The sequence below is a fragment of the Erinaceus europaeus genome, chromosome 23, assembly GCF_950295315.1.
Source record: "Erinaceus europaeus chromosome 23, mEriEur2.1, whole genome shotgun sequence".
Taxonomy (NCBI): Eukaryota; Metazoa; Chordata; class Mammalia; order Eulipotyphla; family Erinaceidae; genus Erinaceus; species Erinaceus europaeus.
In genome coordinates, this window is record NC_080184.1 from 2,755,897 (window position 1) to 2,774,053 (window position 18,157).

The following is an 18,157-nucleotide window of genomic DNA, read 5'->3' on the forward strand; positions in this document are numbered from 1 at the left end:
AACTTTCCCCCTGCAAGTGGGGACCAGGGGCTTGAACCCAGGTCCTTGTGCGCTGTAACATATGTGCTCAACCAGGTCCGCCACCACCCAGCTTGTCACTCTCCCTCTCTAGCTCCCCCTCCTCTCTCAACTTGTCTCTATCCAACAAATTAATAAAGACTAAAAATATTTAACATCATAACGATGTTAAACCTTGGGGAGGCCAGGCAGTTCAAACACACTGCAGTGCACGAGGACCCGGGTTCGAGTCCCCAGTCCCCACCTGCAGAGGGAAAAAGCTTCGCGAGGGGTGAGGCAGGGCCACGGGTGTCTGTCTCTCTCCCTCTCTATCGCCCTCTTCCCTCTTGATTTCTGGCTGTCTCTATCAGAACAGAAATAAAGGTAGTGTGGTCCAGGAGGTGGCGCAATAGATAAAGCATCGGACTCTCAAGCATGAGGTCTTGAGTTCAATCCCCAGCAGCTCATGTACCAGGGTGTGCCTGGTCCTTCCACTCTCCTCTTATGTTTCTCATTAATAAATAAGTAAAATATTTAGGGGAGTCGGGCGGTAGCGCAGCGGGTTAAGCGCACATGGCACAAAGCGTTAAGGACCAGCATAAGGATCCCAGTTCGAGCCCCCACCTGCAGGGGAGTCATTTCACAGGCGGTGAAGCAGGTCTAAAAATAAATAAGTAAATAAATAAAATCTTTTTTAAAAAGGGGGGGTTGGGTGGTGGCGCACCTGGTTGAGCACACGTATTACAGGGCACAAGGGCCTGAGTTCGAGCCACCAGTCCCCACCTGCAGGGGGAAGGCTTTACAAGTGGTGAAACAGGTTTGCAGGTATCTCTCTGTCCCTCTCCTCTCTATCTCCCCTCCTCCTCTCAATTTCTGGCTGTCTATCCATAAAGAAATAAAGACGAAAAGAAAATAGAAAAAAAAAAAAAAAAAGAAAAGAAAGGTAATCAGATGCATGTAGGTAAGACAGATAACGCTTTTTCTCCATCTTTTAAAAAATGTTTTATTTATCCATGAGACAGAAGACAGGAGGAAAGACAACAGCAGACATCACTCGGGCCCATGAGCTGCCGGGGATCGAACTGAGGACCTTCTGCCCGAGAGTCCACTGCTCTCTCCGCCCTGTGCCAAGCCTGGGACCACGCGGGATGTTTTTGGTGTCCCTCGTGACCGAGCCTACCATGATCTGAGCCCAACGCTGTCATCCGTCGGTCGCTCGGTGGGTCAGCTGCCCACGCTGGTGACTGACGTCACCGCGTACAGAAGGCCTCCCGCTCGTGGGACTTGGTGTGGAACCTGAGGCTGGACTTGTGCGTGAAGCGTCGGGCACAGTGCTGACACTGGTAGGGCTTCTCGCCTGTGTGGATCTTCAAGTGGACGTTGAGGGCGTTCCTCTGGCGGAAGGTCTTGTCGCACTGCACGCAGCGGAAGGGCCTCTCGCCCGTGTGGGCCTTGAGATGGGCCATGAGGCTCGACTTGTGGGCGAAGGCCTTGTGGCAGTCGGAGCAGGCGTGGGGCTTCTCGCCCGTGTGGGTGACCAGATGGTCCTTGAGGGTGGAGGGCCGCAGGAAGCCCTTGTGACAGTGCTCGCACTTGTAGGGCTTCTCCCCCGAGTGGGTCTTCTGGTGGAGTTTCAGGTCCGACTTGAGGTAGAAGGCCCGCTGGCACTCGTCGCAGCGGAAGGGCCTCTCGCCCGAGTGTATCTTCAGATGGAGGCGCAGGCTGGCCTTCTGGAAGAAGGTCTTGGGACACTCCGGGCAGGCGTGGGGCCTCTCGCTGGCGTGCGTCTGCTGGTGGTTGCGGAGGGCGAACTTCAGCGAGAAGGTCTTGGGGCACAGCTGGCACTCGAAGGGCCGCTCGCCGGTGTGGGTCTTGCGGTGGTTCTGCAGCCCCGACTTCCACGAGAAGGTCTTGGGGCAGTCGGGACACTGGTAGGGCCGCTCGCCCGTGTGGATGCGCAGGTGTCTCTGGAAGGCCGAGCGCAGGTAGAAGCTCTTGTCGCACTCGCCGCACCGGAAGGGCCGGTGGCCCGTGTGTGACAGCAGGTGCAGGTCCAGGCTGGACTTCTGCTTGAAGGTCTTGTGGCACTCCCGGCATTCCAAGGGGCCGTCGGCCGCGTGGCCGGCCATGTGCAGCTTGAGGCTGGAGTTCCAGCAGAAGGTCTTGTGGCACTCGGCGCACTCGAAGGGCCGCTCGCCGGTGTGGGTCTTGAGGTGCTCCCTCAGGCTGGACTTCCAGCGGAAGGTCTTGGGGCACTCGGCGCACTCGTAGGGCCGCTCGCTCCGGTGGGTGGTCAGGTGGCTCTTGAGGCCCGACTTGCAGTGGAAGGTCTTGTGACACTCGTCACACGCGTAGGGCCGCTCGCCGCTGTGGATCTTGAGGTGGGTCGCCAGGTGCGACCGCTGGTAGAAGATCTTGTGGCACTGCGGGCACTCGTAGGGCTTCTCGCCCGTGTGGGTCTTCAGGTGGGTCACCAGGTTGGACTTCTGGTAGAAGACCCTGTAGCACTGCGGGCACTCGTACGTGCGGTCGCCCCGGTGGGTCTTGAGGTGACTGCGCAGGGTCCCCAGCCACGAGAAGGTCTTGTGACACTCTTTGCACTTGTGGGGTTTCTCGCCCGTGTGCACCAGCTGGTGGCTCTTGAGGTCGGCCTTGAGGGCGAAGGTGCGGGGGCACGACAGACACTCGTAGGGTTCCACCACCCTGTGGGCCGCCCGTAGGTGCTCCCGGAGCTGCAGCTTCCGGCGGAAGGCCTGCGGGCACTCGTGGCACTTGTAGGGCTCCTGGCCCGCGTGGCTTTTCAGATGCTCCCTGAGGTGCGTCTTCCAGCTGAAGGTCTTCGGGCACTCGGGACACTGGTGGCGAGGCTTCCCCATGTTGATCTTGATTTCCTCCGGGACGGGCGACTTCCGGCAGGACGGGAAGGCGGCCGGAAGAGTGTCGCCCCAGGGGCCCGACGCTTCCGGTTCCAGCCCCATGTCTTCCGGTTCCGGCGGCCCCTCGTCCTCGCTGCAGTCCGAGTTTTCCCAGCCGATGTACGACTCCCAGGGGCTCCGGAGGGGTAAGCTGGGCTGGGTCTTCTGGGCCGAGTGTTTCTGACCGTGGGATTTGTGGGTTTTCCGGTGATCTCGGAAAGCCGACAGGTTGGCGAAGGTGTCGCCGCAGACGTGACACCGGAGCGTCTGCGAGGGTCTCTGCGGCCTGGGGCGCGGGGCGGCGGGTGGTTGGCGGGGGAGCGGGGACCCGCGGGGGCCGGCCGGGGGGGCTTCCTCGTCCCCATCGCGGTGGAGATTCCCGGGCGCGGGTTTCTCCAGAGCCGGCTGCCCCCACTCGTCCCACCGAGCGTCAGTTTCCTGCTTGAAAGGGGCATCGGCGTTCTGGGGATGGGCTCTGTGTCCTTCCCTCGGTCCGCAGGGGTCTGAAATGAAAAGACAGGAGAAGTCGGGTACCACTGGTTGACGGGGACCCTCAGGAAACGACCCTCAAAAACAACAACAAAATAACTACATACACTGACAACGAGAACAACAACAAAATAACTACATACACCGACGACAACAAAAACAAAATAACTACATAGATGTAGTTACATGTTTGAAACGACAGACTCAACTTGCGGTGTGTCTGGAAAAATACCTTTATTTTCTTGTTCTTGGATAGAGACAGAGAGAAATGGAGAGAGAGAGAGAAGCAGAGAGACACCTGCAACCCTGCTTCACCACTCGGGAAGCTTTGCCCCCCATAGGTGGGGACCCGGGGCTTGAACTTGGGTCCTTGGGCATTGCAGTGTGTGCGCTTAACCTGGTGGGCCACCGCCTGCCCCTTAATATTTTGTTTTTTATTTATTTTAAATGTTTATTTATTTATTCCCTTCTGTTGCCCTTATTTTATTGTTGTAGTTCCTGGATAAGACAGAGAAATGGAGAGAGGAGGGGAAGACAGGGGGGGGAGAGAAAGACAGACACCTGCAGACCTGCTTCACCGCCTGGGAAGCAACTCCCCTGCAGGTGGGGATCCGGGGGGCTTGAAGTGGGACCCTTACGCCAGTCCTTCTGCTTTGCGCCACCTACACTTAACCCGCTGCGCTACTGCCCGACGCCCTTGTTTTTATTTTTTGTTTTATTATTATCATTATTTATTTATTGGATAGAGACAGGCAGAAATTGAGAGGGAAGGGGGAGACAGAGAGGGAGAGAGACAGAGTCACCTGCAGCCCTGCTTCACCACTTTTGGAGCTTTCCCCCTGCAGGTGGGGACGGGGGTCTGGGACCCAGGTCTCCGTAACATGTGCGCTCAACCTGGTACACCACCATCCGGCCCATTTTTTTTTTTTTTTTAAACCCAAGCCCTGCTCAGCTCTGGCTGCTGGTACAAGGCGTTCAATCTATATATAGAGAGGCTCTGGGGTCTCTTTATAGTATGGGGGGGGTAGATAGCATCATGGTTCTGTGAAGAGACTCTCAGGCTTCCTGAGGTTCCACGGTCCCAGGTTCATTCCCCTGCTCCACTACTCCACCATCAGCCAGAGCTGAGCAGTGGCTGGGGGGGGGGGGGGGGAAGAGCTGACTGGTCTGGATTTAGGGGGTCCCCAGGGGCCATGTGCTCAGCTCAGCTGACACTGACGGGACACCCCCCACCCCCAGCCCCCCTGGGCCAGGAGTGCTGACTGACCTGCGAGGCTCCGGGGGGGAGCTTGTGTTCCCGTCCACGGCTCTGCTCCTTGCTCCAGCTTGACGGTCACCCCGGGCTTGGCCACACAGTGCCCTGTGGGGAAAGAGAGAGAGAGAACAGAGACCTTTCTGGTGGCTTTTTTGGCCTCCCTTGCAGCCTGTGAGGCCCGTCAGCACACAGCACTGTGCCCTGAGTAACTGGAGGGCTTCTGGGATCTTTCACTGAAACTATCACTTCCTTTGTGCTTTGGAAACAGAAATATAATGTGGCCCGGGAGGTGGCGCAGTGGATAAGCATCAGACTCTCAAGCGTGAGGTCCCGAGTTCAATCCCCGGTAGCACATGGACAAGAGTGATCTCTGGTTCTGTCTCTCTCTCTCTTTGCCTCCAGGGTTATTCCTGGGTCTCGGTGCCTGCACGATGCATCCACTGCTCCTGGGGGCCATTTCTTTCCTCCTTTTGTTGCCTGTTGTAGCCTTTTTGTGGTTATTATTGTTATTCTTGATGTCGTTCGCTGTTGGCTAGGACAGAGAAATGGAGAGAAGAGGGGAAGACAGAGAGGAGGGAGAGAAAGACAGACACCTGCAGACCTGCTTCACCGCCTGGGAAGCGACTCCCCTGCAGGTGGGGAGCCGGGGCTCGAACCGGGATCCTTACGTCGATCCTTGCTCTTTGCACCACCTGCGTTTGACCCGCTGCGCCACCCACCCAATCCCCCTTCTCTCTCTCTTTCATAAAGAGTTTATTCTTGAGAAAGATATGAGAGAGACACAACCAGACCTCACTCTGGTGCATGTGCGGCCGGTTTGATCAAGACCTCCTGGTGAAGAAACTCCCACGCTTCTCCCCTGTGCGACCGCCGGAAGCACTCTGGCTCTTTCTCAACCTCCTCCTAGCTTCTCACTAATAAATCAAAGGGGGTCGGGAGTGCACACGGGACCGCGGGCGTGAGAGGCCGATGCTTTAGCCACTGCTGGGCAGCTAGACACCACAGACAGGGATTCAGTCAGGACACGGGAGACTTGGGAGAGGAGTATTTACCCAGCCCTGAGCAAGTAGCTGCTGGTCTGGACACGGGGGACCCCGGGGCCACGCGCTCAGCACAGCTGACACTGACAGGACACCCCCCCACCCACACAGCCCCCTGGGCCAGGAGCGCTGACTGACCTGAGAGGCTCCGGGGGGGAGCTTCTGCCCCCGTCCACGGCTCTGCTCCTTGCTCCATCTTGACGGCCACCCTGGGCTTGGCCGCGCAGTGCCCTGTGGGGAAGAGAAAGAGAGAACAGAGAGCTTTCTGGCGGCTGCTTCAGCCTCCCTCACGGCCTGGGAAGCCCCGTCGGCACACGGCGCTGACCCCTGCTGGCATCTTTCACGGGAACGATCGCTTCCTCTGTGCTCTGGAAACAGAAATCTCAAAGCAAACATGGGACCCAGGGGCTGGGAGACAGCCATCGCGGTTCTGCAAAGATTCCTATGCCCGAGGCTCTGAGGTCTCAGGTTCAATCCCCAGCATATCAGAAGCCAAAAGTGAGGAGGGCTCTGCTCTTAGTCTCTCTCTGTATCTCTCTTGCTCAAATAAAACAGGTAGAGGCCAGGGAGACGGCATCATGCTTCTGCAAAAAAGGCCCTCCTGCCTGAGGCTGAAACCCCGAGGTCCTGGGTTCAGTCCCCAGCACCACCTTCAGACAGAGCTGAGCAGGGCTCTGGTGTCTTTCTCTCCCACGCTAGAATAAAATTATTATTATGATTATTATTATCATCATTATTATTATGTATCAGAGCCCTGCTCAGCTCCAGCTTAAGGTGGTGCAGGGGGCTGAACTTGGCTCTTTGGAGCCTCAGGCAGGAGAGTCTCTTTGCAGAACCGCTATATTATCTACCCCTGTCCAATAAAATTAAAGTTTTGAAAAATGGAACAGGACAGGGGGTAGATCACAATGGTTGTGCAAAATACCCTCATGCCTGAGGCTCCGAAGTCCCAGGTTCAATCCCCTGCAACACCAGAAGCAAATGCTCCGTAGTGTTCTGAAAAAAATATATAATAATAATAATAATATTAAAAAGAAGTTATATTAACTGCACAGCCTACAGGTATTGATACTTAACTAATCTGATGAGAAGGAACATTTCAAGTTCCTTCTGTGCAAGTTTCCTAAATTAGTGATCTCTAGTCCTATTCTGGTTAGTTTTTGTTAGATATTGCTTGGGAGTCCTGGTTGAATTCCCCCCCCACCCGTCCTCCCCCATTTTTTAAACCCATGTCCTGCTCAGCCCTGGCTGATGGTGGTGCTGAGGATTGAACCTGGGACCTTGCACAGTATAATGTGAGTATTTATTTACCGAAACCCTGATCAGCTCTGGCTGATGGTGGTGCCGGGAATAGAACTTGGGACCTTAAAGCCTCAGGCAGGAGGGAGAGTCTCTTTGCAGAACCAGGATGCTATCTACCCCCGACCCCGACCCCCCCCAAATAAAAAAAAAGACATCCTTTGACTTCTCTGCTTCAGATTCAATGACCACACATTCCTGAAATTCTCCCAATAACATGGTGAAGGAAACAGAAGTCCTACGGAGTCAGGTCTGAAAAGAATCACAGTGAGTCCACCGTGTGGGCAGGAACGGCCAGGATCTCAGACCATCCTCCGCTCTGCGTGAAGCAGAAGAGTGGCGATTCACGGCCACTCTTCTGGGAGAGGGGCACAGGAGTCTGAGCCCTGGAAGCTCCCTGGTCTGGACTTGGGGAATCCCCTGGCCCATGCGCTCAGCACAGCTGACACTGACGGGACACCCCCCACCCACACAGCCCCCGCGGGCCAGGAGCGCTGACTGACCTGAGAGGCTCCGGTGGGGAGCTTCTGCCCCCATCCACGGCTCTGCTCCTTGCTCCAGCTTGATGATCACCCCGGGCTTGGCCACGCAGTGCCCTACGGGGGAGGGAGAGAGAACAGAGACCTTTCTGGCGGCTGCTTCGGCCTCCTTCACGGCCTGAGGAGCCTGGTGCACAGGGCAAGGGCTAGCGTGGGGACTCCAAGCTTGGATTGAATCATTTCAGGCTTTGGAGTCCCCAGGAGAGATCCCTGGCAGGACGGGTGACAGGGATGTTTTGGGACCCCTCCAATCACTCTGAAGTCAATCCTTTCATTTTATTTTTTTTTAAGTTGTTAAACTTTTTTTAAAAAAAATATCTTAATTTATTGGATAGAGACCGTCAGAAATTGAGAGGAAGGGAGAGGTACAGAGAGAAAGGCAGAGAGAGAGAGATAGAGACACCTGCAGCTTCCAGGTGACTACTCTGGAAGCTTTCCCACTGCAGGTGGGGACCAGGGGCTTGAACCCGGGTCCTTTTGCGCTGTAACACATGCGCTGAACCGGGTACACCATCACTAGGCCCCCTGAATCTTTTCTTTTTTCCTTACTCCCTGCAGAGGCAGAGTGGCTGGGAGACAGTGAGAAAGGCCCGAGCATCAAAGCTCCCTTCATGGTGCTCAGGTTGGGGAGCCAGGTGGTGGCGCACCTGGTTGAACGCTCCTATTATAGTGCACAAAACTCTGGGTTCGAGCCCCCAGTCCCCACCTGCAGGGGGGATAGCTTCCGAGTGGTGAAGCAGGGCTGCAGGTGTCTCTCTGTTTCTCTCTCTCTAGCTCCCCCTCCCATCTCAATTTCTGGCTGTCTCTGGCCAACAGTAAATAAATAAGAATGTTTTATAGGAACTGAGCTCGATGCTGGCTAGACATGTGGCGAGAGCAGACGCTGATCAAGGGAGCCGTTTCCCTGGGCTCCGTGGTGATACGTCTCCCGAGACACACCAGAGCTGTCACCCGGGCACCCGGGCGGCTCAGGCGGCCCTGCGGGGACCAGGCGCTGCACCCACCCAGGGCCGCCAGGCTGCTGTAGGTGTCCAGCATGACCGTCCGGTACAGGGTCCTCTGGGCGGCGCTCAGGAGCTGCCACTCCTCCCGGGAGAAGGTCACCGTCACGTCCTCGAAAGAAACCGTCCCCTGGAAGGAAGGACACAGGGGACACAGTTAGGGATGGCCAGACAGCTGGAGGGCCCCGCTCCAGGGACACAGCCTCTCAGCTCTGAGCCGGAGACCCCACGTTCGAACCCCAGCCCTGCATGAATGAGTGTCACACTCTGCTTAACAGAACCGATTTGGGGGCCCTATTCAGGGAGTCCTGAGATTCCCAGACAGACATGATGGGCCTAGACCTCAAATAAATCCCTCTCTCTATTGTTACCGGTCATCTCTATCAGGAACAACACAATAGACCCCTTTGTGGGCCCCCATAGGACCTTGCCCTCAACGTGGATCAACAATAGTAGAGAATGTTCCATCCTCTGAAGGGAGGCTGGACAACATACTCTATGCTCCACCCGAAGAAGGTGGGTCGATATTGGGGCAGCTTGGAATGTTCCTACTCGTGACCACAGACTGTGAGCTCAGATCTACAGGGATGCAGAGGTCACATAGGCTCCTAAGCTGAATATGGGCCCCGGATCACATCAAATCGATGGAGTTTATACCCCTTTCCCATATTAGGGAGCTACTCTCTTCCCTGATCCGGCTTTTTGGTCCTTTTGCCAGCCATTTCATCATCTCCCCAGACAATAACTTGGGTCCATCTGCATATCAGATTTCAGGCTCAGGGGAAAAAAAAACCAACAACAACAGGGAGTCGGGTGGTAGTGCAGCGGGTTAAGCGCAGGTGGCGCCAAGCACAAGGACCGGCGTAAGCACCCTGGTTCGAGCCCCCGGCTCTCCACCTGCAGGGGAGTCACTTCACAGGCAGTGAAGCAGGTCTGCAGGTGTCTGTCTTTCTCTCCCCCCCTCTGTCTTCCCCTCCTCTCTCCATTTCTCTCTGTCCTATCCAACAGCGATGACATCAAGAACAGCAATAATAACTACAACAATAAAACAAGGGCAACAAAAAGGCAAATAAATATTAAAAACAACAACAACAACAAACAATACCATAGTCATGGGCCCTTTGGAATATAACTAAAATATGCCTCACCTCCCACCCCAACACTTCATCTGCACTATTCCAGCCTTTAGGTCCATGATTAGTCAACAATTTGTTTGGGTTTGTATGTTAACTCTCTTTTCAGCCACCAGGTTCCAGATGCTACCGTGATGCCGACCAGACTTCCCTGGACAGACAACCCCACCAATGTGCCTTGCAGCCCTGCTTCCCCAGAGCCCTGCCCCACTAGGGAAAGAGAGAGACAGGCTGGGAGTATGGATCCACCTGTCAACGCCCATGTCCAGCGGGGAAGCAATTACAGAAGCCAGACCTTCTACCTTCTGCAACCCACAATGACCCTGGGTCCATACTCGCAGAGGGATAAAGAATAGGAAAGCTTGTGGTCCGGGAGGTGGCACAGTGGATAAAGAAGCATTGGACTCTCAAGCATGAGGTCTTGAGTTCAATCCCCGGCAGCACATGTCCCAGAATGATGTCTGGTTCTTTCTCTCCTATCTTCTTCAAACAAATGAAAATCTTTGAAAAAAAGGAAAGACAAGAAACATCATACTTATCAGTCTATTATCCTGGAATAATAGGGTGTCATTTTGGGCCAGGAGGTGGCACACTGGATTAAGTGCAGACATTATGAAGGACAAAGATCCACACAAGGATCTTAGTTCGAATTCCGGCTCCCCACCTGCGGGGGAGGGGGGGGTTTGCTTCACAAGTGGTGAAGCAGGTCTGCAAGTGTCTTTCTCTCTTCCTCTCTTGCCCCCGGCCCCCCGTCTCAATTTCTCTGTCCTATCCAAAATAATTTTTTTTTAAACGTTAACATGAGCAGTAGATTTGTAATGCCGGCACCGAGCCCCAGTAATAACCCAGGAAGAACAACAAAAAAAGGGTGGGGGGTATTGCTGCACCAAAGTAAAAGGTTCTGGGGTGTGGGGGGAGGGTTCCAGTCCTAGAACATGATTCAGAGGAGGACTGAGTGGGGGCTGAATTGTTATGTGGAAAACTGGGAAAAGTTATGCATGTACAAACTACTGTATTTTACTGTAAACTATTGATCCCCTAGTAAAGAAATTTTAAAAAAAGAGGTGTCATTGTACAAGCAACATGCCTCCATATGAAATCTATTACCTGCTTTTTATAAGCTATACTTATTAATTTTTTTTTAGACAGAGACAGAGAGAACTTAAGAGGGCAGGGGAGATAGAGAGGGTGTGAGATAAGACACCTGCAGTATAATTTCACCACTTATGAAGCTTTTCCCCCCCAGCAGATGGGGACTGAGAGCTCGAACCCGAGTCCTTGGGGACTGTAATGTGTGTATTGGACCTGGTGAGCCACCAGCGGGCCCTATTCATTAGTTTCTATAAAAAGAAAAACAGAGCACAAAGCACAAGGACTGCTGTAAGGAATCCGGTTCGAGCCCCCAGCTCCCCACCTGCAGGGGAGTCGCTTCACAAGCAGTGAAGCAGGTCTGCAGGTGTCTGTCTTTCTCTCCCCCTCTCTGTCTTCCCCTCCTCTCTCCATTTCTCTCTGTCCTATCCAACAACGATGACATCAATAACAATAATAACTACAACAGAAATTAAAAAAAAAACAAACAAGGGCAGCAAAAAGGGAAAATAAATAAATATATATATATATATATATATATATATATATATATATATATATATATGAAAGAAAAACAGAGAGACAGATTGATTTACTTATTAAAGAGAGACCCCAGAAAAGGGGTCTCACCAAGTCAGGTCTTAAAGCTGGAGACAATTCTCTGTGTCTCCTCTATATCAAAAACAAACAAAAAAGTAGACCAAAGAACCAGACGGTTTTTGGGGCCAGGCGATGGCGCATCTGGTTAAGCGCGTACATTACAGTGGACAAGGCCCGGGGTTCGAGCCCCCAGACCCCCCCACCTGCAGGGCGGAAAGCTTTCACGAGAGGTGAAGCGTGATTGCAGGTGTCTCTGTCTCTTTCCTACCTCCTCAATTTCCAATCATAAATAAATAAAAATTAAGATAAAAAAAAAAGAACTAGTTTTCTTTCATTTTTTAAAATTCTTTTTCTTTCTTTTTTTTTTTTTAAATCAGAGCACTATTCAGCTCTGGCTTATGGTGTGTGTGTGTGGCGGGGGGGGGGGGGGGGGTATGGAATCTGGGACCTCAGAGCCTCAGGCAGGAGAGTCTCTTTTCGCAGAAAGAACCATGACGCTGTCTCCCCAAGCCCCACCTCCAGATAACTTTCTCTTCTCTTAGCATGATCTTCAATCTTCATCTGCCATTGTTCCCTCTTACAAAAATTCAAATGCATTTTTTTTGTTTGTTTGTTTCTGAAACCAGAGCACTGCTCAGCTCTGGCTTACGGTGGTGGTTCGGAGGACTGAACCTGAGAACTTCAGGCATGCTAAGCATCATTATGCTAACTACCGGAGCCTTCAAATGCATTTCGCAATCATACGGAGTGTTTTTCACACACTGCAGTATTTTTGGTGTTGTCTTCACGAATGACCACTGCCAAGCTACTTTTTTTTTTTTGTCCGAAAGTACTTACGTTTGAAATTTATTAGACACGAATCGAAATTGGGGGGGAGGGGGAAGGTGGGATAGAGCAAACTTGTGTAAGGAGAAGTGCAGCTCAGTTTCGCTGTCCGCAAAAGCTTCTGCCCAAAGGTGGGTACCAGGGGCGTAAACCCAGGTCAGTTCCCATGGTAACAAAGGTGAAACCAGGTTTGCATGGCCATTTTGCCACAAGATTTTCTTTTCCCTTCCCTCTCGATTTCTGGCTGTCTCAATCTGATAAATAAAGATAATAATAATAATAATTAATAAGTAATAGTAATAATAATAATTGGCCCTGGTCCGAGGTTGGCAAGTCCTCTGAACCCCCTTTGTTCCTTCTCCAAAGTACATGGCCTATTTTTGTGTCTTTTTAAAACACATTTTTTTTTATTATTATTTGTTAATTTACTCCCTTGTGTTGCCCTTGTTGTTTTACTGTAGTTATTATTGCTGTTGTTATTGGTGTCGTCCGTTGTTGGCTAGGACAGAGAGAAATGGAGAGAGGAGGGAAAACAGAGAAGGAGAGAGACAGACAGACACCTGCAGACCTGCTTCACCGCCTGGGAAGCGACTCCCCTGCAGGTGGGGAGCCGGGGGCTCAAACCGAGATCCTCACGCTGGTCCTTGCGCTTTGCGCCACGTGCACTTAACCCGTTGTGCTACCGCCCAATGCCAGCAGTATTTTTTTTTAATTTTTTTTTAATCTTTATTTATTGATAGAGACAGCCAGAAATCGAGAGGGAAGGGAGAGATCAAGGAGGAGAGAGACAGAGACACCTACAACACTGCTTCACCCCTTGCAAAGCTTTCCGCTCTTCCCCTGGAGATTGGGACTAGGGGCTTGAACCCGGAACCCTGTGCACTGTAACATGTGCGCTCAAGCAGAGACGTCACCAGCTCACCAGAGACGCCTCCATGGTCTGGGGTGGGAGGCTGCTGCCACTCGGGACTCTGGCAGGGGGGGCACAGCTGGGAGGGTGCTGGGGGGCTGCTCCTGGGTCCTGGCCAGAGCTCTCCACTGAGAACCTGGAAAAAACAGAAAGGGGGGGGTGGTTTAGAATAATGGTTATGCACAAGATGCTTTTAAATCAAATTACTTATAATTCTTGATTTGTTCTGTACTAAACTATCTTTTCATGTAGACAGATTAAATAAGCAATTAAAGCAAGCTAGTTTTCATAGGCTGTTTAAATGACCTACCAGTGTTTTTCTGTTACAGATATCTTTGAATTTGCTTTACATGGTATACTGAAAACTCATTTACATGATGGAAACTTAAATGCCACTGTAATATCCATTCTGGTCTGTATTCTTACCATGTTGAACTGTTCTTTGGGTTAATTTTTAAATAAAGTGATGTCTGCAGTCACATAAATTATATAGGTTTAAAAAAAAACAGAATAATGGTTTTGCAAACAGACTGCCTGAGGCTCTGAAGTCCCAGGTTCAATATTCCACACCACCATCAGTTAGAGCTGAGCAGGGCTCTGGTTTTAAAAACTGAAAGCAGGGAGTCGGGCGGTAGCTCAACAGGTTAAGCGCAGGTGGCGCAAAGCTCAAGGACCACCATAAGGATCTCGGTTCGAGCCCCCAGCTTCCCACCTGCAGGGGAGTCACTACCCAGGCGGTGAAGCAGGTCTGCAGGTGTCTGTCTTTCTCTCCCCCTGTCTTCCCCTCCTCTCTCCATTTCTCTCTGTCCTATCCAACAACAACGACATCAAGAACAATAATAAGAACTACAACAATAAAGCAACCAGGGCAACAAAAGGGGAAATAAATAAGTACAAAAAAAAAAAATCACATATATATACAAAAGGCAAAATAAATAAGCCCAAAGAAAAAAATCACACACACACACACACACACATATATATATATATACAAAAGACAAAATAAGTACAAAAAAATATACAAAAGGCAAAATAAATACCAAAAAACATATATATATATATATACAAAAAGCAAAATAAATAAGTACAAAAAAACATATATACCAAAGGCAAAATAGATAAGTACAAAAAAAAAAAAAAAAAAAAAACACATAATATACAAAAGGCAAAATAAGTCCAAAAACTCATAGCTATCTAGCTATCATTTTTATTTTATTTTGGTGTTCCAGGCGGTGAAGCAGTGGATAAAAGCATTATACTCTCAAGTCTAAACGACCCGAGTTCGATCCCTGGCAGGACATGTACCAGAGGCCTATGGGAAGCAGGTGGGGCCTGGGCGGGCACGTGGGTGCTTGTGCACTGTGATAATGGGTGCTTAACTAGGTGCACCACCCTTCACCGCCTCCCCAATTTTCTCTCTCTCCTCTTCTCTCTCTTTTTTTGTTTTATTGGAAAGAGACCGAGAGCAGTAGACAGGGAGGGGGAGGAGGAGATGGAACTGCACAGACTCTGCAAAGTTTCCCGCCCCCCCCCCACTTGCAGGTGGGTAACGGGGGGGCGGGGGGCCCGAGGCTCGAACCCGGGTCCTTGATCACAGTTTGGTCTGCGCCGGACCAAGTGCATCTCCACCTGGCGAGTCTCTGCGTCTCGGAGCAGCCGTGGGCGAGGCGGTGCCCCCGACCCGCCAACTGGGTCCCCCCCCCACCCCCGGCCCCGGGCCACGCTGTCAGCACCCCGAGACCCCCGCAGCCCCGACCCCCCCCCCCCCCCGGGGCTCCCCCTGCCCCCGCCCTGCCTGCCCCCGGGGGGCTCACCCCGCAGCTCGCTCTGCGCCGCGGGACACGGCCTGCGGGGAAAAACGAGAAAAGTGGGCGCAAGATGGCGCAGGGGTGACGCAGCTTCCGCTTCCGCCAGGCGGAGAGGGCGGGACTTGGAGGGGGGCTACCTGTCAGTCAAGTTCGAGTTAGTTAGTAAGGCGCATGCGCTCGGGGCTTGGATGGAGTGGGCGGGACCGGATTGGGAGGTGGGCGTGGCTTATGAGTCTGGAGGGGGAAACTGAGTTTAGGGAATTGGTTTATCTGTCAGCAGAAATGATTATTTTTAAAATTTATTCCAAAATAAATAAATATTTTAAAAAGTAAGAAAGGGTAACAAAATTTAATCTTAATTTTAATAAATAAATATTAAATTCTTTAAAATTTATTCCACTGTATTGCTCTTTTTGTTTTATTGTTGTAGTTATTATTGTTGGAATGTTCCTGCTTCTTCTTCTTCTAGCGTTTGCCCTTCTTCCGTAGCCAGTCAACAGCGTCAGGTTGAGCCTGATGTCAAGTTTCGAGACCTCCTTTGAATCTGGAGAGGTGGCAGTCGTTGACTATGTGGGTCATAGTCTGTCTGGAGCCGCAGGGGCAGTTCGGGTCTTCTCTGGCTCCCCAGCGATGGAACATAGCGGCGCACCGGCCACGGCCTGTTCGATAGCGATGGAGGAGGGCCCGATCATAACGTGCTAGGTCAAAGCCGGGTTGACGCTCGCAGGGGTCTGTGATGAGGTGTTTGTTCTTGACCTCAGCTGACTGCCAACTCTGTTTCCAAGAGTCTGGAACAGAGAAGTTCAGTGTAGGTGTAGGGGACCAGATTGGGTGACGAGACGTCAAGCGTTGGACAGGGTGGGCGAAGATATCCGCGTATATTGGCAGGTCCGGTCGAGCGTAGACGTGGGAAATGAACTTAGATGATGCCGCATCCCGACGAATATCTGGCAGGGCGATGTTGCTAAGGACTGGCAGCCATGGAACCGGGGTGGAACGGATGGTTCCAGAAATGATCCTCATGGAGGAATATAATTTGGAATCGACCAAGTGGACATGGGGGCTACGGAACCATCCTGGGGCACAGTATTCTGCAGTGGAATAGCATAATGCCAGAGAGGATGATCGTAGTGTGGAAGCGCTCGCGCCCCATGAGGAGCTGGCCAGTCTTGCAATGATGTTATTCCTCGCGCCCACCTTTGCGGCAGTTTTTATGAGATGTTCGTGAAATGACAGAGTGCGATCGAGAGTAACGCCAAGATAAACTGGCTGGGCTTCATGTTCCTGCTCATGACCACAGACTGTGAGCTCAGATCTACAGGGATGCAGACGTCACACGGGCTCGTAAGCTGAATATGGGCCCCGGATCACATCAAATCGATGGGGTTTACAATCAACAATATTTATACCCCTTTCCCATATTAGGAAGCTACTCTCTTCCCTGATCCAGCTTTCTGGTCCTTTTTCCAGCCATGACATCACCTCCCCAGACAATAACTTGGGTCCACCTGCATATCAGATTTCAGGCTCAGGGGAAAAAAAAGGGAATGAGAGGAGAGGCCCAGGTGGTGGTGCACCTGGTTAAGCACTCACATTAAAAGCAGGGAGGAGGGGGCCGAGCAGTAGCACAGTGGCCTAAGTGCCCATGGCGCAAGCGCAAGGACCGCAAGCGCAAGGACCGGAGTAAGGATCCTTGGTTGAGCCCATGGCTCCCCACCTGCAAGGGAGTCTCTGTCCTATCCAACAATAATGACATCAATAATAACTACAACAATAAAACAAGGGCAACAAAAGGGATTAAATAAATAAATATAAAAAATGTTAAAAAAAAGAAAAGAAAATGGACTCATGTCCCCAGCCTGTGTCTAAATGTTCTGTGCAAAAATTCAGCGTGGCAGGTTGAATTCATCAGAGCTGGGCTGGGAGCTATGTGTCTTGACATTCTTATTTCCACCCCAAGAATGTCTTCTTGACTACAGAGACATTTTGAATCTTTCTCTTTCATTGTCTTTCTTTCTTTCTTTCTTTCTTTGTTGTTTTTATTGATGTCGTCCTTGTTGGATAGGACAGAGAGAAATGGAGAGAGGAGGGGAAGACAGAGAGGGGGAGAGAAAGACAGACACCTGCAGACCTGCTTCACCGCCTGTGAAACGAACTCCCTGCAGGTGGGGAGCCAGGGCCTTGAACCGGGATCCTTACTCCGCTCCTTGCGTTCTGCGCCACCTGTGCTTAACCCGCTGCGCTACTGCCCGACCCCCAAATCTTTCTCTTTCAATGTCTGTGTTTGTCTTGGTGTCATTTTTTATTTTAATGTCTTTTTTTCCCCCTCCTCCGGGTTATCTATCACTGGTGCTTGATGCTGCCACTGAATCCACTGCTCCTGGTGGCCACCCCCCCCTTTTTTTTATTGGATAGGACAGAGAAATTGAGAGAAGAGGGGGGAGACAGGGAGAGAGATAGAGACACCTGCAGACAAGCTTCCCTAACCTGAAGGTGGAGAGCTGAGGGCTTGAACTTGGATCCTTGCATGGGTCCATGCGCTTCGCACTATGTATGCTTATCCTGCTGTGCCACCTCCTGGCCCCAAAACAATTCTTAAAAAAAAAAAAAAGTTGTATTTAAAGTTAAATATAGGGTCAGGGTGGTTGTGCACCTGACTGAGCACACATGTTACATTGTGCAAGGTTCTGGGTTCATACCTCTCCCCCTTCCGTTACTGCAGATGGAACTTCATGAACGGTGAAGCAGGACTGTATGTGTCCTGTCATCCCCTCACCTCTCAATTTCTCTCTTCTGTCTGCAGCTAATAAATAAAACATTTTACAAATGGGCCAAGGGTACATAGCATAATGGTTATGCAAACAGACCTCCATGCCTGAGACTTCCAAGTCCTAGGTTTAATGCCCTGCACTACCATAAGCCAGAGCTGAACAGTGCTTTGGAAAAATATATATATGTGGTCTAGGAGGTGGTGCAGTGGATAAGGCATTGGACTCTCAAGCGTGAGGTCCTGAGTTCAATCCCCGGCAGCACATGTACCAGAATGATGTCTGGTTCTTTCCCTCTTATCATTTCTCATGAATCAATAAATAAAATAAAAATATATATTCAATATATATATATATTCACATATATTTAATTGGTGTGTGTGTGCGTGCTTCGCCAGAGCTGAACAGTGTTTTGGTAATTAATATATATTAAATATAAAATATAATAATATATTGTATAATATATATTATATATATGTTGTGTGTGTG

At 51.2% G+C, this 18,157-nt stretch overlaps 1 protein-coding gene across 8 annotated transcripts; it reads right to left on the bottom strand.

Moving 5' to 3' along the window:
• Positions 1-972: 972 nt before the first annotated feature.
• Positions 973-14,975, bottom strand: LOC103115232 (oocyte zinc finger protein XlCOF6-like). Of its 8 annotated transcripts, XM_060181557.1 has the most exons (7): positions 14,907-14,975; positions 13,105-13,228; positions 8,539-8,665; positions 7,499-7,591; positions 5,835-5,927; positions 4,669-4,761; positions 973-3,415 (listed from the first exon to the last, which is right to left on the bottom strand). In XM_060181557.1, the coding sequence occupies exons 2-7, from the start codon at positions 13,117-13,119 to the stop codon at positions 1,248-1,250; spliced, it is 2,589 nt and encodes an 862-aa protein (XP_060037540.1). In that variant the 5' UTR covers positions 13,120-13,228; positions 14,907-14,975; the 3' UTR covers positions 973-1,247. The 8 variants fall into 8 exon arrangements, with proteins under 8 accessions (XP_060037540.1, XP_060037539.1, XP_060037542.1 ...); XM_060181556.1 differs by lacking the exons at positions 13,105-13,228; positions 14,907-14,975 and adding an exon at positions 9,991-10,166; XM_060181561.1 differs by lacking the exons at positions 13,105-13,228; positions 14,907-14,975 and adding an exon at positions 9,918-9,936 and having other exon boundaries at positions 974-3,415.
• Between the last annotated feature and the right edge of the window lie 3,182 nt (positions 14,976-18,157).